General features: G+C 42.8%; 1 protein-coding gene across 10 annotated transcripts in view; it reads right to left on the minus strand.

Moving 5' to 3' along the window:
* The window catches only part of LOC126087354 (general transcription factor II-I), a 138,715-nt gene that overhangs the window by 39,822 nt on the left and 74,854 nt on the right, over nt 1-24,039 (minus strand). For 2 of the 10 annotated variants that reach the window (XM_049904760.1, XM_049904759.1), the window contains 2 exons: nt 4,755-4,865; nt 1,078-1,143 (listed from right to left, as the gene is read on the minus strand). In XM_049904760.1, the coding sequence (XP_049760717.1) occupies nt 1,078-1,143; nt 4,755-4,865 (177 nt within the window). The other 8 variants (XM_049904765.1, XM_049904762.1, XM_049904764.1 and 5 more) reach the window with 6 other exon arrangements.

The following is a 24,039-nucleotide window of genomic DNA, read 5'->3' on the forward strand; positions in this document are numbered from 1 at the left end:
ACTCTTCAGACAGGGATTGGACTGGACAGAAAATGATACTGGTGAGGAGTTAGCCTCTTGGCTCAAGCAGGCACATGAGACTATGTGGGCAGCTCCTGTCTGGTGGTGAGATAAGAAGGCCGAGGGGGACAGGAGCTGGTTGAATGGACACAGGGAATACAGGGTGGAGAGGAGGAGCATGATTTCTTATTAGGAGGAGAGCAGCAAGGTGTGTATATATTTTTGTATGAGAGACTGACTTGATCTGTAAACTTTCACTTAAAGCACAATAAAAATAAATGAATAAAGCCAATATGGGTTATCATGTTAAAAAATCCACTTAAAGAACTTTAGCGATGCAGGAGAGCATAAATAATAATTCAATTTCAAATAAACATTCTGTCCAAACCCAGGAGACTGTACAACACAAAAAGCGAGCTCTGCTGCAAACTGTGGACTTCAGTTCATGGTAACGCGTCGACACTGACTCACCAACTGTAACAAATACAGCCCACTAACGCCAGACGCTGATAACAGGGAGACTGCAAAGGGCGGAAACAGAAGCACAGAGAAACTCTGCTTGTTTCCCTCAGCGTTATATAGAAAGTACCTCTACCACAGCATGTAAAATAAAAGGGCAAAAGAGACAAAATCAGAAATCTAACTGAAGAACCTCTGTTACATATCAAGATAAGAACAGGGGAAAAAACGTATTTAGGTCAATACTGGATTTAACACAGAAGATTAAGAGACTATTACTTGAAAAACCAATCTTCAACTAAATAATCAAGATGCAGAACTTTGCAATAAATATGTAAATAAATTCCCAAATATGCATGGTGAAAACTTAAAAGAAAAGCGAATTAAATTATAATTGAAACAGCTTTAAATCATTTTGTAGTAATACAGAGACGAAGAAAAGCTTACAATGTTTAGATGGACACTATAAATGACCTCATAAAGTAAAAGTAAATTATGTGAGTAAAAATTCAACAGCCGAACGTAAATTGTTCATGTTTTCCTCCAATAATGAACACTCACTCCACTGTTAAAAAGCCTAGAACAAAGTAGTAAAAGAAAGTCTGAGTTCACACGTACCGTATTTTCTTTCAAACAACTCTTCAACTTGTTTACGTAGATCAGTAATTCGAGCGTTCCACTTCTCTGAAAATGGAGAAAGAGTTCATTCTCAATAATAAATCCTTATTTGGGGTTAATAATATGATGCGGCCTGAACATTACCCATTAGCAAATGAGTTATTTGCGACATAATACACTAAAATCTTTAACATTCGATCTCAGTCTACATAATTTTATTGCTTCGTTATAAAGTTTTCCCTTTTTATGATTCTTAGAATTGGTTCAATGGGACATCATGTAATGTTTTAAAGTTTATTTTCAAAACACTGCATTTCTGAAAAGCAGAAAGGAAAAAAAGAACAGTCCAATTAAACACTACAAAGTAGAAGCAAAAAAGAATGTGGTCTTGAAGCCACCTGGGAAGCCTCCTATAAAATGCCTAGTTTGTGTGGAAATAAAGCTTCGTACGTGCGCACACACACAACCTAAATAAAAGAACACCAAATAATAGGCATCTATGTAAACTTTGTTTACATACACATTCGATTTTTACCCAGTAATTGTGATTAAGAAGAAGATAAATTAGAATATTCAAATAACATTTTCAATGTGTACCCAAACTAAATGTTCTATTTATTCAAACTATGGATCACAAAACCATGTGCCACAGATATTTTACTCAGTTCCTGTGACGGACTGAATTCCGTCCCCCCCAAATACGTGCTGTAAATCCTAACCCCCGCTATGAGTCAAAATCAGCTCCACTGTAACGGGCGTGGGTTTTTTAAAATGTCTGTCCTCATAGATTCCATCTCACTCCAACAAGGCTGGCATTAATCCAAAAAACACAAAATAATAAATGTTGGAGAGGCTGCGGAGAGACTGGAACTCTTATGCACTGCTGGTGGGAAGGTAAAATGGTACAACCACTTTGGAAATTGATCTCTCGTTTCCTTAAAAAGTTAGAAATAGAACTACCATACAACCCAGAAATCCCACTCCTCGGAATATACCCTAGAGAAACAAGAGCCTTCACACAAACAGATATATGCACACCCATGTTTATTGCAGCTCTGTTTACAATAGCAAAAAGCTGGAAGCAACCAACGTGTCCATCAGCGGATGAATGGTTAAATAAATTGTGGTACAGTCACACAATGGAATACTACGCATCGATAAAGAACAGTGACAAATCTGTGAAACATTTCACAACATGGAGGAACCTGGAAGGCATTATGCTGAGCGAAATCAGTGAGAGGCAAAAGGACAAATATTGTATAACACCACTATTATAAGATCTTGAGAAATAGTAAACCTGAGAAGAACACATACTTTTGTGGTTACGAGAGGGGGAGGGAGGGAGGGTGGGAGAGGGTTTTTTACTGATTAATTAGTAGATAAGAACTGCTTTAGGTGAAGGGAAGGACAATACTCAATACAGGGAAGGTCAGCTCAACTGGACTGGACCAAAAGCAAAGAAGTTTCTGGGATAAACTGAATGCTTCAAAGGTCAGCGGAGCAAGGGCGGGGGTTTGGGGACCATGGTTTAAGGGGACTTCTAAGTCAATTGGCAAAATAATTCTATTATGAAAACATTCTGCATCCCACTTTGAAATGTGGCGTCTGGGGTCTTAAACGCTAACAAGCGGCCATCTAAGATGCATCAATTGGTCTCAACCCACCTGGATCAAAGGAGAATGAAGAACACCAAGGCCACATGACAACTAAGAGCCCAAGAGACAGAAAGGGCCACATGAACCAGAGACCTACATCATCCTGAAACCAGAAGAACTAGTTGGTGCCTGGCCACAATCGATGATTGCCCTGACAGGGAGCACAACAGAGAACCCCTGAGGGAGCAGGAGATCAGTGGGATGCAGACCCCAAATTCTCACAAAAAGACCATACTTAATGGTCTGACTGAGACTAGAGGAATCCTGGCGGTCATGGTCCCCAAACCTTATGTCGGCCCAGGACAGGAACCATTCCCGAAGACAACTCATAAGACATGGAAGGGACTGGACAGTGGGTAGGAGAGAGATGCTGATGAAGAGTGAGCTAATGATATCAGGTGGACACTTGAGACTCTGTTGGCATCTCCTGTCTGGAGAGGGGATGGGAGGATAGAGAGAGTTGGAAGCTGGCAAAATTGTCACGAAAGGAGAGACTGGAAGGGCTGACTCATTAGGGGGAGAGCAAGTGGGAGTACGGAGTAAGATGTATGTAAACTTATATGTGACAGTGTGACTTGATTTGTAAACGTTCACTTGAAGCTCAATAAAAGTTAATAAAAAAAAAAAATGTCCTCATAACGCCATTCTGGATTGGGCTGTCTTTGCTATGTTAATGAGACAGAATTAGTGTAGGTTATGTCTTTGGTCAATCTCTCTTGAGATATAAAATAGATTAAACAAGAAAGAAACAGGTAAGGGAAGAGAGATGCCAAGCCCCACTGAGATCTCTAAGGAACCAGGAGGCAGGAGATGAAGAGACGAGGACCCTCCTCCAGAGCTGACAGAGACAGAGAAAACCTTCCCGGAGAGCCAACACTCTGAATTTGGACTACACTGCGAAAAGATAAATTGGTTTGTAAAAGCCACTCTTTTGTAGGATTCTAGTTACAGCAGCACTAGACAGTCCCTTCAACTGAAACACACCATCAGCTAGGTCTTAATAAATCAGCAGCTGGCAGTTACACAGAGCAAAAATATCATGAGGTGAGATAAAGGTTTTAAAGCTAACTGAATTACCAAGTCATTAACACTGACTTACAGCCCCCAATTGTAAGTAGGAAACCCTGGTGGTGTAGTGGTTAAGTGCTACGGCTGTTAACCAAGAGGCTGGCAGCTCGAATCCGCCAGGCGCTCCTTGGAAACTCTATGGGGCAGTTCTACTTTGTCCTATAGGGTCGCTATGAGTCGGAATCGACTCGAGGGCAGTGGGTTTGGTTTTGAATCGTAATAACGTTATAGAGGATACTACGTCTGACGTTTCAGTACATCTAAGCCACATTTACACGATGTCTGTAATTCTCCAAGCTGGCTGTGGCTTTCCCCAGATTAGACTACAATCTATTTTCAGGAGCTCCTGGGTGGTGCGAATGGTCAGCCTGCTGTACCACTGGGGTTCAAGGACACCCAGGGGCACCTGGAAAGGATGGCCAGACAATCAGCCGCTGAGAACCCTACGCAGCACAGTTCTGCTCAGAAAGACCTGGGTCATCATGCGTCAGCATTGACTCGACTGTGACTAGCAATACATTTTAAAGCTTCCCCACCCCCGCCCGCCAAAAGAATGCTGGAACTTTTATCAGTTAAACAGTTCAGAAGAAAATGGAAAAAAAAAAAAAAAAGACTCTTGAGAAACCGTGAAAGTATGCTCCCCTGACACCCTTTCAGCTCAGTAATGAGGTCACTCCTGAGGTTCACCCTTCAGCCAAAGACCAAACAGGCACATGGAAAAAACAAGACACACCAGCCCTGGGGCAGGGACTGGAAGGCAGGAGGGAAGAGGAAAGCTGGTAATAGGGAACCCAAGGTTGAGAAGGGAGAGCGTTGACATGTTGTGGGGCTGTCAATCAATGTCATACAACAATGTGTGTACTAACTGTGTGATGACACCCTAGTTTGTTCTGTAAACCTTCATCTAAAGTTCAATTAAAAAAAAAAAAAAGACCCAAAAGAAGAAAGACTCACCAAAGTTGAACTCCCTGACTTTCCGCTTCCCAGCATTGGCAGGCTCGGTGACCGGCGGCTGCGGAGGCTCACTGCTCTTTGGCCTCTTGGTAGGCGGAGAGTAGTCGTCATCTTGAAAAAGAAAACGGTCATTACTGCATTAACAGGCCAAGGGCGCTGAGGCCATCGCCTGTTCAAGTCTCAACATTCACAAGGCGTTAAGGCTGCTGGAGTATCTGTACGTCATTTCTGTGTCTGCATCCTCAGCACGTGCTTTCACTTCTGTTTCTAATTTCCCTAGACTTTCTGCTTGCGCTCAAGGGAATACTGGTCATTTTCCTCTGACTGGGCTTCAGTTTTTTCTCAGTTTGCTCAGTCTGAATCACGTCACTACGAATTTCCCTGTGCTCTCTGTTAATGGTCAAACTTTCAAGGAGTTTCCTAGAAATATACTGTACTTTAAAGTCTATCAAGAAAAAAGTTTTAATGAAGAAAGTCACCTGAAGTTAAACAGATATATAAGAAATAATGGAGAAAAATAAAACTTGAATGAAAAAATAGTTATGCATATATGAAATTCAAGCATAAACTAGGGAGAATGGATAACTGTATGCCAAACACTTTTAACAAATACAAAACTTACAGGACTAAAGAAACAGGACCACACTATTTGTGAAACATTACATATGAAACAGGGCTATGTAATTTATTTGTAGTGAAACAAATAATGTTGATTCTATCAATAAAAAACCTATTCCTAGATGAGCAGATACTTAAGGGACAGAGAACAGACTACTCAAGGCAGCTTAACAGGGGTTATGTGTTCATTTTTTGGTATGTCTACAAATCAGCTATGCGATCACCTTTCATTATACCTAACCCTAAAATTATAGACACCTGGAGCAAATAAAGCTGTCACTGTCATCTTCTTGTCCCTGAAAATGTCAGGTGACACACTGCTATAATCTGTGACAAAACACCGTAAATTGTTAAATATATAAATTGAGAACTCTATTTAAAAACAGGTATGGTTTGGGAGGAAAACCACATGAAGGCGATTTAAATGATTATTAGACAAGATAATTACTATGTTGAAGAAAAGAGCAATAAGATACTGTTTTAAAATAAAAAGATAGCCTTTTAGACTGGTACAGCTGTCACCCTCCTTTTACAACTCAAGAGAGAGCCTCAGAGAAGTTACATGATTTGATGATCACTATTAGAGTTTGAGTCTAATTCTTCCACTAAAATACCATAAAAAAAATTCCATGCTGCCCCTCAAAAAGTTAGTAAGAAAGTCACATTTGCCGAATGCACATTTCTGCCTGGGGAAGCGCTGCTATGCACTGCTGCTCTGTTCACCATCTTCGGGGTCTTCCTACATTGCCAACAGACACCCCGGGAAGCTGTAATCATTGCCAACAGTTCCTGCCAACAGACATCCCGGGAAGCTGTAATCATTACCAACAGTTCCAGCCAACAGACATCCCGGGAAGCTGTAATCATTACCAACAGTTCCAGCCAACAGACATCCCGGGAAGCTGTAATCATTACCAACAGTCCCAGCCAACAGACATCCCGGGAAGCTGTAATCATTGCCAACAGTCCCAGCCAACAGACATCCCAGGAAGCTGTAATCATTGCCAACAGTCCCAGCCAACAGACATCCTGGGAAGCTGTAGTCATTGCCAACAGTTCCAGCCAACAGATATCCAGGGAACCTGTCATCATTACCAACAGTCCCAGCCAACAGACATCCTGGGAAGCTGTAGTCATTGCCAACAGTTCCAGCCAACAGATATCCAGGGAACCTGTCATCATTACCAACAGTTCCAGCCAACAGCAGACATTCCCAGAAGCTGTAATCATTGCCAACAGTTCCTGCCAAAAGACATCCGGGGAAGCTGTCATCATTACCAACAGTCCCAGCCAACAGACATCCTGGGAAGCTGTAATCAGTACCAACAGTCCCAGCCAACAGACATCCCGGGAAGCTGTAATCACTACCAACAGTTCCAGCCAACAGCCACAATGGTACCAAGATCACCGATACAACATGAATCCACATTAGGATCTATGTATCTGCTTGTAAAGAAAAACTTTGACATGTTGAATGCCAAACCCACATACAAATCTATAAAAAAAAAACTGATAGAAAAAACTCAGAAAGTGACAAATTCCAGTAAAATACGCCTTGAATATATTATTTAGGTTTATAATTATCAAATTAGTATGATGATTACAATTGGCCAAAAAAAAAAAAAAAAAACCCCTATGAGTAGATTAGTACCCTGGTTGCACAGTGGTTCAGCGCTTGGCTGGTAACCTAAAGGTCGGCAGTTCAAATCTACCAGCTGCTCCTTGGAAACCCCATGGGATAGGTCACCTCTGTCCTAAAGGGTCCCCGTAAGTCAGAACTGACTCAGCGGCACCTAACAACAACAAGAACATGAATAGATTAAGGTTCACACCTACGTGGACCCATTTTGGAAAACATTAGGTATCATTTATAAGTTTGTCTTTCCATTCTGAAAACATATGTTAAAAAAACTCCTCTTCAATTTCCAAGCAGTTTTTTAGTACCTGAAGAGTATTTTTTATGCTAGTTACCAAGGGGAAAAACAAAATATATTTGTTTCATCTATTACTACCATCAAAGATTAAATAAATGCTCAATATTAATATTACTTTAAGAATAGCTTTAAAGACAAAAGTATTTTCCTAATAGGTTAACGTTAACCTAAATATCTCTTTCGATCATTATTTAATCCGACCACTAGTTATGTTACATAAAAGGAAAAAATATCTATATACATAGCCACAGAGTAGTTAACGAAGAAGAGCAACCAACCATTACACCGAACTCGATTATAAGTTAAACTGTTTCAAACTGAGGCCAACGGGAAGGGGCAAGACACTTTTTCTCTAAAGAGACTGAGACCACATTTCTTCAGTCAATCTAACTTATTTTCAACATGAAAGACTTAACAGCATTAGTATGTTATATAATGTAACCTATCCGATCATAAAAAGGAAAAAATTTAAAATATTTTTTAACGAGATGACACAGTTTAAAGATTAAAATATTAAAAATATATGTGATATAACGTTTCCCTCCAGTGACAAATAATGAAGTTCAATCCATTAAAAGTGAAAAAATACAAAGAAATAAATAATTTATGATAATAAAAATATGCCACACCATCTATTAAAAGACATCTATAAGAGCCCTGGTGGCACAGTATTTAAGAGCTCTGCTGCTAACCAAAAGGTCGGCAGTTTGTATCCACCAGCCGCTCCTCGGAAACTCTATGAGGCAGTCCTACTCTGTCCTATACGGTTGCTATGAGTTGAAATTGGCAAAGGATTTTTGCTTTTTTTTTATTTCCTATATTACTTTATCAAAATATTATTTGGGTGTTTTAAAAGCCAGGATATGAAAAGAACAGCTATAAACTGAGCCACACCTCAATTTTTTCCCCCATTAACTCCCCGTTGTAGAAAAACTGGATTTGAGAAAGTATGGGAAAATCTGTTACTCTTGACCTCAAAATCCTTTCTACAAAGGGTTAAACTTATTTCTCTGTAGCATAAAATATCAAACAAAACTCCAAGCATTTACCACTATCGATGAGGCTCAGCATTTAGCACTGTTATTCAACTAGCATGGCATTTCAACACTATACACAATCATTTTTGTGTAACAAGAAACACATTTCAGGATGCCTCAAATTCAAGCCCTAACTAAAAAGGTTTACATCATCAAAATTAAAAATTAGCTTTTAAGATAAACTTCAAAACATTAAATAGTATTACTTACGCTGCCACACCTTGAAAAAAGTCAGTAACATTGTCCCTAACTCAAAATTTTTACTTAGAAAAAACCCTGTTTTCCTTTTTGTAACTTAGAAACATGCCTAGAGATAACACCGCCTTCAGAGCTGCAACTGTTTATTACTGCACTCTCACTGGTGAACACATTTGCAGAATTATGAAACAAATTATTTTCTGACACTCGTATTTTCAACAAAATCAAACTGGTAATGTTTTACAATCAGACACCTATTCAAAGTTAAAAAAAAAAATACATAAACCAGGCACCACGTCTCTTTTGAAATTACTCGAGTTATTTCTAACAGACAGACAGCATTTTTCATCCACAGGCCCATGTCATAAGTACTCTAAAACTCTTGTTTTATATAAACAATTGGCTATTCACTAAGTAACTATCAGCCACAAAAACTAAAAACCTATGACTTTCTACATTAAGATCTATAAGATAAGCATAGTAATTAACCCCAAGCAGCAAAGCCTGTGGTCTCCATCTTCAAATACCCCTAGTAATCGGCCACTGGTCCTCTCTACGGCCACCATCGTGTTCTAGAGCACCTTCCTGTCCACCTTCCCAACTCCAATGGCCTCCAAAAACAGGGATTCTGCTTCCACTATTGTTCCTCGGTCTTCTGAGAAAGACCGAACCTGTCAGTCTTCTGTCAACAATACTACACCTTAGCACCTGGAACAGTTCCCTGCACACAGAAGGTGCTTGGTGTTTAGGGAGTGACTAAATGGTTATGTGAATAATGTAGCCCTTAGTCACCTGCAGCAGCCAAAGATTTACAAACGTCCCAAGCGTGAATTTCACAAAAAGATATTACCGGAGGATGACGGGTAACTATCCATCCTAAGCCATATTGTAATTTTACACAAATAATGCATGTTATGTCTTTTGCAAACCACGCAGCGTGCTGCCCCGCGTGTTATTTTCTTAAGTATGCTATACCAATTTTTTAAATATATGTTGCTGACTTAAATTTTTTTTCTTTCCAACACATTTAATATTGATGGCATAAAATTGATCTCATGGAGACTTCATTTAAGGTAGGTTTTTTTTTTTTTTTTTCCTTCTTTCTTCTGCTTTAGTGGAAGTTCACAATCCAAGTCAGTTTTTCATGGGACCCTACCAGTTCTCCCTATAATGTGACGGCACACTCCTACTCTCTACCCTGTATTTCCCGTGTCCATTCAACCAGCTCCTGTCCTCCTCTGCCTTCTCATCTCGCCTCCAGACTGGAACTGCCCACACAGTCTCATGTGCCTACTTGAGCTAAGCAGTATACTCCTCACCAGTATCATTATATGTTTTATAGTCCAGTCTGATCTTTGAAGAGTTAGCTTTGGGAATGGTTTTAGTTTTGGGCTGACAGAGTGTCTGCAGACCATGTCCTATGGGGTTCTTCCAATCTCAGTCAGGCCATTAAGTCTGGTCTTTTTGCGAGATGTTTTCTTCTCCTGCTTCATCAGGGATTCTCTGTTGTGTTCCCTGTCAGGGCAGTCAGTGGTGGCAGCAAGGCACCATTGAGTTCTTCCACTCTCAGGCTGATGAAGTCTCTGGTTAGTGTGGCCCTTTCTGTCTCTTGGGCTCTTATTTTCCTTGCGTCTTTGGTGTTCTTCATTTCCTTTGCTCAGGTGGGTTGAGACCAATTGGTGCATCTTAGATGGCCGTTTGCTAGCTTTTAAGACTCCAGACGCCTCTCACCAACGTGGGATGCAGAACATTTTATTAATCAACGTTGTTATGCCAATTGACCTAGATGTTCCCCTGAAACCATGGTCCCCAGACCCCCTGCCTCTGCTACTCTGTCCCTGGAACTGTTTGGTTATATTCATGAAACTTCTCAGCTTTTGGTTTAGCCCAGATGTGCTGACTCTCCCTGTATTGTATGTTGACCTTCCCTTCACCTAAAATAATTCTTGTCTACAATCTAGTTAGTAAATACTCCTCTCTCTACCTCCCCACCCTCGTAACCATCAAAGAATGTTTTCTTCTGTGTTTAAATCTTTTCTTAAGTTCTTTTAATAGTGGTCTCATACAATATTTGTCCTTTTGCAAATGGCTAATTTCACTCAGCATAACGCCTTCCACGTTCATCTATGTTATCAGATGTCTCACAGATTCATCATCATTCTTTATCATTGCATGGTATTCCATTGTGTGAATATACCATAATTTGATTATCCATTCATCCGTTGATGGGCACCTTGGTCCCTTCCATCTTTTTGCTATTGTAAACAGTGCTGCAGTGAACATGGGTGTGCATGTATCTGTTTGCGTGAAGGCTCTTATTTCTCTAGGATATCTTCTAAGGAGTGGGACTGCTGGATCATAGAGTACTTCTATTTCTACCATTTTAAGGAAGCGTCAAATCGAATTCCAAAGTGGTTGTACCATTCTACATTCCCACCAACACTATGTAAGGGTATAGTCTCTCCACAACCTCTACAACATTATTTTGTCTTTTTTGGGTTAATGCCAGCTTTGTTGGGGTGAGATGGGATCACACTGTAGTTTTGATTTGCATTTCTGTAGTGGCTAATGGGAAGCCCTGGTTGCATAGTGGCTAAGTGCTATCGCTGCTAACCAAGACGTCGGTAGTTCAAATCTGCCAGGCGCTCCTCGGAAACTTTATCGGGCAGTTCTACTCTGTCAAGTAGGGTCACTATGAGTCGGAATCAACTCTACTGCAGTGGGTTTGGTTTTGGTTTTAGTGGCTAATGATCATGAGCATTTCCTCATGTATCTGTTAGCTGCCTGAACATCTTCTTTGGTGAAGTGCCTGTTCATACCCTTTTCCCATTTTCTAGTTGGGTGGTCTTTTTGTTGTTGAGGTTTTGCAGTATCTTGTAGATTTTAGAGATTAGACACTGATCAGATTTGTCATAGCCAAAAATTTTTTCCTAGGCTTTAAGTTGTCTTTTTACTCTTTTGGTGAAGTCTTTTGATGAGCATAAGTGTTTGATTTTTAGGAGCTCCCAGTTACCTAGTTTCCCTTCTTCTTCCATGTGAAGTTGGTGAGTTGTTTCTCCATCTCATTAAGAAATGACATCTGGATGACGACTGCATTGTATCTTATGTTAGGTATCCTTCTAAACCAAGTGCAACCAATGGTGAAGTGAATGGGCTTGTGATGGAAATGGGATGCCATGTTGGAACCAAAGAGTATAAATGAAAGAAAGGCTAGAAATTAGTAAGAAATTACTCTACACTTAAAACTACAAGAACAAGATGCCGTTTATTATTTTACTGCTTTCATTAACCTTCAACTGAAACGTAATTTTTGATAGTGAATGTCTTTGAAATCAACAAATAAAACCCACCAGAAGAAATGGTGTTATCATCTTAAAATAGGCCATTTTAGTTCTTTCATTATCATCATCCGACTTCCAGAACCCTTCAAAATTGACCACCTTTTGCTCTCAGTCGTCCGGAAGTTGTGGGCTTACAGTGGTTCTCATTCGCATGGAAAGGCCATTCCTTTTCATGAATTTAGAAATCCAGGCAAAACCTGCCTTGAAATCTCGGATTCCTCTTTCATTTGCCAGAAGCTTCGCTTTGATCTGAATTGCAACAGTAGAGACGGCTTGATTTTGTTCCCTTCGAGAAATAATCCACTCCTTCAAGTCATTCTCCAGCTCCGGCCATTTGGCTTTGGGCCCGCGACGTGCACGTTTTCGCGGATTCATTTTCTCCAGCTCCTTTTTCTCCTTCCTCCATTCGCGAATGGACGACTCTCCAACATCGAACTCGCTGGCTGCCACTCTGTTGCTTGTTTCTTCCGCCCTCGCAACGACTTTCAGTTTGAAGTCGGCCGTGTAGGACTTGTGTATAATTCCTGGCATGATCCTAAGGGGGTCTAAGATTCAGATTTATAAACTGAAAAACTGTGGACAATATATAATGGATAATCAGCTGGTTCTAGTAAAGAGATCACAAAAAATTCAAAATGTGAGCTGTACAAGAAGCAAGGGTCTTTTTATATGCTTGAAAGCAGATGACTAAGGAGGTTCATTATCATTGATCAAAGACATTAGTAAGACATAATTAGACTATGACTTAAACACACCTAACACAGCTTAAGGATTTTACTTAAGATGATCTGATAAGGTTTTGGCATTTGACTGCTGAGCTAAGAGCCATCATTTATCAGTTTTTCTTTGTTTACTTTTCAGCTAAATTTCCAAAAGGATTAGTGTCTGCAGAGGAAGTAGGCAATGAGAAACCATGTATTTTAAAATGAGTCCCGTGAACTGGCTCCTGGATTCTTGGAAAGTCTGGCACATTTTCACCTAATGAGCCTTCAAGCCTAACATACTATTCCAGGGCTGTTCTACGAGAGAAAAGGAAGAGCTGCCAGTTCTATTCCTGCACTGAGTTAATCCACCAACTATGCAGACAGACTTTTCAGCAGAAAACAAAACAGGTTGTAAGGCTTCCTGGTTCAGATTCTAACAACACAAATACTCAAACAAATCAAATCACCAATTTTTCTAAAGGTCTGTCCTCATGTATCCTGAATCACAAACAAGAAATTATTAAAAAGAAGTAAAATTCCACCTTAAGAATGACAGACATTTCTTCATTATTCTTTTCTACCAGCTTTTCACGAGAAACAAGAACCACAGGTAGCGTCTACGGATTAGTTCACAGAAGGAAACCAGATGATCCCATAGCCAAGGAGAAACGCAAACCCGCTCATTTGGAAACCATGAAAACAAACGTAAGTAAAAGGCGAGCCCACGTTTCATCTAATTCCTTCATCCTGCTCACTTTACATTCTATACAATTAGCACAACGTATGAACTGATGTGAGTCCCACTCCTCCCTGGCCCTGGAAGAGATGCTTACACATAATCACCCTTAGAGAACTGGCAGTGGATACCGCCACGTGTGTGGCTGAGCCTGAGACAGGTAGCAGAAGTGAAGACCTGCAATCACTTACCTCAAATTACTGAGCCACTTGCTGTAATCTGATGTTTCCACCAAATGGATTCTAGTGCCTTCCCTAAGATTTTTCAGAGTACCTTAAAAAAGTTTTATACTCCCATGAGGCTTTCAATATGACTGACAACTGTTTGGACTGGCTGCCCAGCTTCTTCTAAGTAGGCCCACATCCCATGTACCATACCACTAGTGCCAGCTGTACTAGAGGGGGAACAGGAAAAATGATTCTGGGCCTCCACAAGGATTATGGGCAATGACAGTGTTTGAAATATAGTGGAAAGAAAGAAGACTGGGGACCCAGGTACCTGTCTTAGTTCTACTGCTAACTAGCTCAGAGCCCTTGGTCAAGTCACACTGCCAGATTTTAGGCCTCAGTTTCCCTTTTGGTAAAATGTTGGTTAGATAATATCTAAGGGTCTTTTCAGCCATGGGGATGATTCTAAGTGAAAGACTTCATTTTAACAGTCTCTCTTCTCATCTATCAAAATAAGGAAGGATAATACTAATAAGCACAATCAGATTTTTTAAAGAGTCCCAAATGTATTTCTGACCATAAAGATAACACAGTTTATCTGTGCCAGGTAACTCAGGATTACTGACTACCTTTTTCAGGGGCCTGTCAGGACTGCTAAGAGTAGTCTCAAGTCCCCCTGAAAATACCTGGAAAAGTAACCCACCTGGATGTTCCTGAATCATGTACTCTCCATAATCTACGAATGCCTTCTACCTTAAACAGCTTTGGCAACAGTGGAGATAAATTATAATGAATCATTCAACCACTCCTATTTCTTGCCTTACATCAGGAGCAAAGAATCCAAGTGACAGGGAGAGTTAGTGTCCTCGGGTAGGGTTCAAATCATAATGTGGGTGGGCACATCAGCCCCCAAAACTAAACTGAGCTAACAGTGGCAGTGGAGAGGGGGAGTGGGAGGCCATCGGTAAAGAACCCGGTCTCTATACCTCCTTTTTTCTTCTTGGCTGCCTAAAACATCACCATTACTTACAAAACACCTGATTTGAAAGAAAGGGAATGCAAAAGGCAAACCTACTTGTAGATGGGAAAACTAAGGCCCAAGGGGGAAGCTGGGATGACTCGGTCCCTTAGTTAATGCCCCACCTCAAGCCTCCACCCAACACCGACGAGGTCAAGGAAGGGGATTATGAGGACCACCATGACGTCTGCCATGCCATCACGACCCTCATCCCTGTCAGTGTTCTCTCCGTGCCCAAGGAGCCTCCTGCCACACCACAAGCACTGAAGGTTTGCCCTCCTCAGTGGAAGACTGTCCCCTAATTCTCGAACATCACAGAAGGGGCTCCATGAGATCACTCCCACTTATTACCCTAGAAAAGTACATGAAAGGTGGAAACGAAACCGATCACATCTCTACCCACCCATGGTGCTTTCTCAGGTCTGAAAGTCTAAATTGAGGGAACCCCAAAGCCCATCTGTCCCCTTTATTTCAGGGACTCACTAAGGGCAGCAGTCTTTAGCAGCACAATACAACACCAAGAGGGCAGCGTGCAGGGCAGCTCTAAAGCCCAGGGACAAGCAGATGCCAAGTCCCGCCCTAGTCGTGTGGCTCACTGGGACTTGTAGTGTTCAGGTGTCTTGTCCCCAAGAGTGCTCAGCTGCCCTCTATGGCTTTCCCCAGTCTAGAACAAGCCTGTTACGTCACCTAGAACAAGCTGTTTATTCTTATTTAACTGTTATTTCTTTCAAGGAGCCCTGGTGACGCCGTGGTTAAAGCACTCAGCTAAGGACTAAAAGCTTGGCAGCTGGAATCCACCAGCTGCTCCGTGGCAGCCTGTTTCCGTAAAGATTCATGGCCTTGGGAATCCTATCGGGCCGCTGTGCTCTGTCCTAGAGGGTTGCTTTGAGTTGGAACAGACTCGAAAGCAATGGGTTCATTTTTTTTCATTACTTCTTTCAGTTCTGAATGAGAAACCTTTACCTTGGAAGGGCCACTGAGAGGTCATCTTCATTTTTTTTCCTACGTCCACATAATACTTCACCTTATAAATAAATGAGTCTCCTCCCACCTGCCCCTAAAGGAGACACAACAATCTCCCTGAGTCCCAGTTTGTGTTTTAACATTACCTTTCACCTTTCTGCAAAGAAAAGGAATTAAATTTCTCCTGCTGCAGTTAAAGTTTATTTTATATTTCTCAATGGAGGGGGAATAGTTGGTCACACACTGTTATCCTCAGGGAAAATTACTCTCCAGCCTCCACAGCTGTCTCATTCTGGCTCTTTCGCCTCTTGTCTATGCTGTATTTGTCAATTTCTCTTAAGTCACATTGTTCAACGACCTTATTCTTGGCAAATAAAAAAACAAACTAGATGTTTCTGATTCACTAATCGAATACATACTGAATCGCTGAGTGTTGGTAATTTTTTGTCATGTATGACGGATTTTTATAAATACTAATGTGGGACAGAGATGTCCCAGTGGACTCCGGAGGTAGGATAGGTGGAATGAAGCGTGGAAAAAAAGTATTTCTTTGCAATTTTATTTTGAGTGAAAATCCTGAAAACACGGAGTGACACACAAAGGCACCAGGCACTGGCTGCACATAACTGTTGTTCGTGTCTGCTTCTTCTTAGCGCTGCACTCTCTGCACCGCCTTCTGGTTGCCTTGATAGGTAGATGCTTTCCGACCTGTACGAGCCGGACATCCTCTGGCACCCCACTGACGCCTTGCTTGTTCTTCACAAGATAGGACGGTCTTCCTCGGCTTGTGGTTCCCCGGCCCACAGCAAGCTGTCTCACGAGAGCAGTCCTGAAGGACAGTTGGTCACATCTGCCCCCGTGAGTACAGTCCCACATTATGAAACTGTTCACAATGGCAAGGTCAACAAGGAAATACAGCAACCGGTGCCACCATTTAGCAGAGCGCCTTCCGATGGCGTACCTTTCCCGCCTCTTCTCAAAGCGGTCCACTCCTCCCATAATCGCATCGTATTCTGCAACTGCTCTGGGGCAAGTGATTACTGAGGAGGAACCATCTCTGTTTTTACTTCTGACAGTGGTGATGTCCTCTGGGTTGTGGAACGTGGACAAGACCATCACAGGTTTACTGTCCTGCCACTTCACTGCCGGCACGCACCCCTTTGTACGAAACAGAGATTCTCCCCGCTGTAGTTTATCTTTCCTCCTCAGCATCCCCGGTTAAGCCCCTTCGACTCGCTCGCACCATGCCTACAGCATACAGTCCCCTGTCGTGCATGGTTTTCATCAAGCGATAGGATGAAAAAAAATGGTTGAAGGCAATGAGCCTACGAGAATGGTTATATGCGTGACAAAGTCCAAGCACGACACTCTCACCGAGAGAGAGGAACGAGTCACTGCTGGCGTCTTTTTTTCCAGAATAGATTTCAAAGTGACTTACAAAGCCAGTTCGTGTGTCAGCCAAGCACCAAACTTTGTACCCTCGCTTCACCGGCATGTACTGCTTTCCTGACGAACGTCCCTTGAACGGCACCGTGCTTTCTTCAACTGACATGACACCTGACGGCACGTACACTTCCTTCAAGCAGCTATTGAGAGCGTCGATAAGAGGGCGCAATTTGTGAAGCCGGTCATGTCCAGGCTGTCCTTTGGGCACAGCCTTTGAATTGTCACTGCAGTGTATGTTCTCAGTCAGTTTCTTGAACCTTGTTTTAGACATAAGTTCTTGCACGGTAGTAGCTGCAAAGATGGGGTCACTGGACCAATACTGTTTGACCTGCGGCAGGATGCACAGGCCCATCAGTATATGCACAGCAATGAACGTCTTCAGCTCCTCTACGGTCGTAGGGTACCAGTTTTTACTTGTCACTCTAACCTCCTGCCCTCCACGGCGCCTTATGCGCTCCTGGGTTGCATATACAGATTTGTTTGGTTCTTTATCATCTCCAACATCTCTTCTGTAAAGACAGACAAAAAATAGTCTACCTCGGTATCTTCATGGGTCAGGTCTGGGTAAACTCTGGCATCTTGCTGAAGCGAGCTTGTGATCTGTATAAAGTGGGAGACATCTTTGGGCCATTCACCTTCGTCTTCCTCGCCCTCATCACGGCCCTCGTCATCTGGCTGACCCTTCTCTTCTGCAACAGTGACGGCTTCACCCTCTGACACCATCTCACTGTCATCACTGTTACCATCACAAAGAGCTTCGGATTCTCCAAGGTGGGAAAGCTCCTCCAAGGCATCTTTGTCACATTCCTCCTCAGAATTGTCCTCATTCTCGGGCAGTGAAAATAAACGGTCTAGAGCTTCTTCAGCCATGTAAGTAGCCATCTCTGAAAAAGATGAGTGTTTCAGGAAAAAGTAATTCCAGGGTCAGCAAAATCAGGATAACACCAATACCACACCTCCAAACCAAAATGAGAATACACTGTGCAATTCCAGCTTCCTGTAAAAATAAAAGCACCCAAAGGAAGTGCTGCCGTGGGAATATCACTACTGCAATGAATTAATTACTTCTTACTGCAAAATAACTGCTCACAGCTCATAAACCAGGAGACAGGTCCTTGAGGAGTCCTTGACAAGGGCAGGAAACGAACACGCAGTACATCAAGGTGCTACAACGCGAGCTTACACTCCACTGTGCCTGAAAACATGCTATTCGCTTGAACATTACCTGACCCCAAACACTGCACCTTCTCAGTAACACACAGGAAACAGGAAATACACTGACAAGCCTTATCCGGCTATATAGAAACCCAAGCAGACACAGGTTTCATACAATCACTTCTCCAGAACACATGACCTCCTACATAACCTCTCTACACAGCCATGTGGCACCGACCATCAGTGTCCCTGTCCCCATACCAGCACATCCTGGAAGTGGTACAAAAGCCTGCCAATACACCTCCAGAGACAGAAAATGTAAGGGGTACTTATATGTACTGGTGGTCATGAAAGGGTACCCTACACATGCTGTCTGTGGAAGGTCAAACTCAGAGATGCCCTTTCTCCAAGGAGTAGAAACTATACTAAGTCTGGAAAGAAATTCTTCTTTGCCGTCTAACCAGAAAACTTATGGCCCTGAGGGGATTTCAAGGAGGGAGAACGAGCATTGCCGGCTGTGCCTCCTCACAAGACTGGTGGCATTCAACTGAAATGAATGGAGGGTGGAAAATCGTAAGAAAACCAGGGAGTGAGACAGTGATCAAAAGCTCAAATCCCCTTCTGAATTATCAAAAGATTAGTCTTCCATTTTAAACTCTGTCTGGTGGGACAAATGACCTCAGCATCTTGGATACATTCCCTTTAATTTTATTTATTAGCTCTGAAAAAGCACTGAGAACTGAAACCACCTATATCCACACCGTTTTCAGTCTATACTAACATGACTAAACTATTGTGGGAAACTACTGCACGGAAGTTTAAAACTTCGTTGTTCATTCTAGGAGCTTCCTAAAAGGACAACCAACTCCTCAACAGAAAGCATCAAACAACATGTTATATGCTTTTGTTGTTGTCAGGTGCCATTGAGTCTGTTCCAACTCACAGTGACCCTATGGGCAACAGAATGAAACGCTGTCTGGTCCTGCGCCATCCTCCCAATCGTTGCTACCCTTGAGCCCGTTGTTGCAGCCACTTTGTCAGTCCATCTCGTTGAGGGTCTTCCTCTTTTTCACTGACCTTATACCTTACCAAGCATGATGTTCTTTGCCAGGGACTGGTCCCTCCTGACAATATGTCCAAAGTATGTGAGATAAATTCTTCCCATCCTTGCTTCTAAGGAACATTCTGGGTGTACTTTTTCCAGGACAGACTTGATCATTCTTCAGTCCATGGTATATTCTATACCAATACCATAATTTAAAAGCATCAATTCTTCTTTATTCACAGTCCAGCTTTTGCATGCATATGAGGTGGCTAAAAACACCATGGCCTGAGTCAGGCACACCTTAGTCTCCAAAGTGACTTCTTTGCTTCTGAACACTTTAAAAAGGTCTTTTGCAAAAGATGTGCCCAATGGTATATGTCTTTCGATTTCTTGACTGCTGGTTACCTGACCCTTAGAAATTCTGGCTCTGAAATCCTTCTCTTGTGTCTACGAATCCAAAATTGTTACATCATGATTTATCCAATACTAATCAAGTAGCCCCCCGCCCCGACTCACCGTAAACTAAACTTCAGAGTCAAATAAATACCACAACTTTGTCCGATACTAACGCTGTCATGGCAGTGCTCTTCCTTCAGGGTCAAATAAACAAACACCACAACTTTGTCCGATACTAACGCTCTTATGGCAGTGCTCTTCCTTACGCCGTAAGAATAAACTCAGCTTTGCTTTATTCGCTGGTTCTTTTGGTGATATTTTGGGGAGCTAAATCCAACAGGGCAGAAAAACAAAAACACGTTAGTCTGATTTAATTTCAACAGAAGTGTTGAGGGAAGGTCGCAACATCCCTTTATTGTAGAACATTGAAGGAGTCAGAATCGATACCCAGATATCAGGGGGCAACCTTCTGCTCCTATCTCCAAATGCTTAGGTGTCAGGCCTAGTACCAGGCATTGGGACAAACGAAGACTGAGAAAGAGGGGGATGTCCTCTGTGTCAGACACGGTGCATCAGATGAGTTAGCTCACTCAATACCTAGAGGAAAGCATTCTTGGTGTTCCTATCTTACGGATGAGAAAATCGAGGCTTCAAGGTGTGATGTCTCTTGCCCGGTGGCTAGCATTCGGAATCCAGTAATTGCCCTGAGGAGTCCAGTGACCCAACAGGGAAGACAAACGTGCACACGAGTATCCCACCACATGAGGGGTTCAGAGGAGGAATTTACATACAGCTATGGGAGGACTCTACGGCACTGGGTCTGGGACGGGAGGACAGGATCCTTGTTTCCAGGTGGCAAAGAAGAGGTGACGTCTGACTTACGTTACAACCGTGGCAAGCAGAAAAGTGCGTGGGAGAAAAATAAGAGATGGGAAGAGGAAGCGGTCCCAGCAGCCTGTCCAGTGGGATTCTCTGCAACGACGGACGTGCTCTGAAGTGCTGTGTGACCCGTTAGCCGCTCACCACACACAGCGACAACCGCGTGAAGTGTGCCTACTGTGACTGAGAAACTCGATTTCCCAACTTTCACATTCCAATCACAAGTAATGATCAGTGCATCTCGATTCCACGTCTGATCAAGTTTAGCCTGCAAAAGTTGGTAAAAATCCTCCATCTCCTCATCTTTGGCATTAGTGACTGATGCATATATTTGAGTAACAGCCGTATTAACGGGTCTTCCTTGTCGGCATATGGATATCATCCTATCACTGACAGCAAGGTACTTCGGGATAGACCTTGAAATGTTCTTTTTGGACGATGAATGCAATGCCATTCCTCTTCAGGTTGTCATTCTCAGTATAGCAGACCATACGATTCTTTGATTCAAAACAGCCAACACCACTCCATCTCCGCTCACTAATGCCTAGAGTATGGACCTTTACGCGTGCCATTTCGTTTTGGAAGGCTTCCAATTTTCCTAGATTCATATATCATACATCCCACGTCTCTACTGTGAATACAAACACACAGGTTTTTCTTCTCATTTTTGAGTCCTGACACATCAACAAGTCATGGCCCTGACAACCTGACTCCATCCACGTCTTTACGGTTGACTTTAACCTGAGGAAGCAGCTCTTCCCCAGGAGTCTTCTAAATGCCTTCCAACCTGAGGGGCTCATTTTACGGCACAACATGACATGAAGCTCTGCTGCTACTCATAAGGTTTTCCACGGCCAATTTTTTAATTAGAATTTATTTCATCACTAGCTCCTTCTTCCACATCTGCCTTAGTGTTGGAGCTCCACTGAAGCCTATCCTCCACGGGTGACCTTGCTGGTGTTTGAAATACCGGTGGCATAGCTTCCAGCATCGCAGCACCATGCGAGCCACCACTGTAGGACAGACCGATGGGCGAGCGGTGGTGCTCCACCATAAACCGATAAAACCTGTAACATGATGAGCTTATCTCTCTGGAGGGGTGGTCTATGTTCCTTAATGGTTTTTCTGTCCAACAAAACCCTTTATATCTAAATGATTTCTTAATCAGATTTTGCACAAGAATTAACAGTCAGCTCTATGAACCCACTGAGGCCCTGGGATACTCGTCTCCTTTCTCTGGGGCTCAGTTTCTTCATCATAAAAATGAGAAATGCCAGGTAGTCTCTAAGAGCTCTTCTGATTCAAGAATCCTTGTCTGTGACTGTACACACTTCTAGAACACTCCCTCTTGTATCGCAGACTCAAAGACTGAATCTTATAAAATATCCCATCTCAGGGGCATCTTCACGTCACCCCCAGCCCAGCCCAGCCCAGATACATGCGGCCAAGACTCATCTTGATGGACACAGGAAAAGGCTTCCCAGGAGGGAAGGATGTTGGTTCGGGAAGCAGAAGTCAGTCTGCCTTTGTTTCATAAACTACTTAAGGAAGAATATCGAGCTGAGAAACAGAGTCTGTGTGTTCAACTGCACAGCAAACCACTTTCTGAGGGTTTCGGTGTTCTTTTACTATTTATTTAAAAGTCAGTTGAGTGTTATGGAACAAAACCAAAGTGAAAACAAGAGTCCCTGACCTGGTTTTTCCAGACACTCTTGCCTCTTAGTCAGAGCTAGAGGACAGGGTAAGTGACGACAGGAAGGACTTGTTACCGTTCTACTTCAGACTTTCACACCCAGGATCAGTGTGTCTCACCGCTCGTCACGTGGCTGCTTCTGGTTCTGGCTTGCCTGGCAGATGCTCTGATTTCTGTCACTCTGTGGCCCTGGAGGGTATTCTGACAGGATGGCAGCCTGCCTTGCTGCCGGCGGCTCTACTGTTCACCCTCTTTCTGTTATCACCCATGAAAGGAAAGCAGTGTGAGGCACTCTGGCCTGTTACCTCCACTGCAGCCAGCCTTCTCAGAAATAACCAGTTGCCAGGAATCTTCAAGGCAACCTTCTGGATGTCTTAAATCTTTGCTGCTCTCTCCTGAATCCTCTCCCTCCTTTCCATCACAGTATCACTCTAGGGGTACCTGGAGACCAAACTATGAGCCTGGCAGGGCTAACTGGTAGGACACTGGGGAAAGAAAGTGGCGAAACGGGGCAAGGGAACAGCTGGGACAGCTGGTCTTTAGGAAGAATCTGCTGGGCAGCCAGCTGATGGTGGTCACCTGGACCACAGTGACCACAGAGAGAGGAAGGAGCACTACAGCCCGGGGCCACATGGAGGAAAAAGGGAAGAGGACCTGAAGACACACAGGGGTCTAGAAGAGCAGTAGATGGGCCCTGAATTCCCTCCAGGGTAGACTGAAACAAAGCTTTCGGTGTATGCGTGGGGATATCTCATGCTTTTTCATCTAGCCTCCTGCTTGGGAAGGTTGGAGGGGGCGACAGAGCGGTTTCCTGTCATTTCCCCGATATCCTTTCACAGTGCATCATGAATTTCTGGGCACACTAACACAAACAAAGTTCCCAATGAATCTACTAAAGTCTTACATACTCCAGTAAACTTCCTGGGTTAACTCCAACACGCTCCACATCAGAAATGTGCATCCTGCCTCTTCCATTACCGTATTTTCACACAAATAACGTGCACGTTTTCTGCAAACCGCACAAGCCCCACCACCTGCACGTTATTTTCATAAGCGTGCTATGATCGTATTTTTATGTTGCTGATTTCAATTTTTTTCTTCTTCTTTCTAATGGATTTAATGTTACCAGGATAAAACTGATCTCAGGGAGACTTCATTTAAGGTAGGTATTTTCTTAAACCAAGTGCAGCCAATGGTGAACTGAACGGGCTCATGATGGAAATGGGATGCCATGTTGAAACCAACGACTATGAATGAATGAACAGCCAGGAATTAGTAAGAAATTATCCTACGCCTAGAACTATGTAAGAACCAGATGTAGTTTTATTACTTTCATAAATTTTAAACTGTAACAATTTTTGATAATCAATGTCTTTGAAATCAACAAATACAAAGTCACCAGAAGAAATTATGTTGTCTTAAAATAGGCCATTTTAATTTATTCATTTATCACATCACCATCGTCATCATCACCCAACTCCCAGAGCCCTTCAAAGTTGACCACCGTTTGCTCTCAGGCATCCGGAACCTGTGGGTGAACCGCAGTTCTCATTCTCACAGAAAGGCCGTTCCTTTTCATGAATTTAGAAATCCAGGCAAAACCTGCCTTGAAGTCTGGGATTCCTCTTTCATTTGCCAGAAGCTTCGCTTTGATCTGAATTGCAACAGTAGAGACGGCTTGATTTTGTTCCCTTCGAGAAATAATCCACTCCTTCAAGTCGTTCTCCAGCTCCGGCCATTTGGCTTTGGGCCCGCGACGTGCACGTTTTCGCGGATTCATTTTCTCCAGCTCCTTTTTCTCCTTCCTCCATTCGCGAATGGACGACTCTCCAACATCGAACTCGCTGGCTGCCACTCTGTTGCTTGTTTCTTCCGCCCTCGCAACGACTTTCAGTTTGAAGTCAGCCGTGTAGGACTTGCGCTTAATTCCTGGCATGATCCTAAGGGGGTCTAAG

Source organism: Elephas maximus, chromosome 12 (genome assembly GCF_024166365.1).
Source record: "Elephas maximus indicus isolate mEleMax1 chromosome 12, mEleMax1 primary haplotype, whole genome shotgun sequence".
NCBI classification, from domain to species: Eukaryota; Metazoa; Chordata; class Mammalia; order Proboscidea; family Elephantidae; genus Elephas; species Elephas maximus.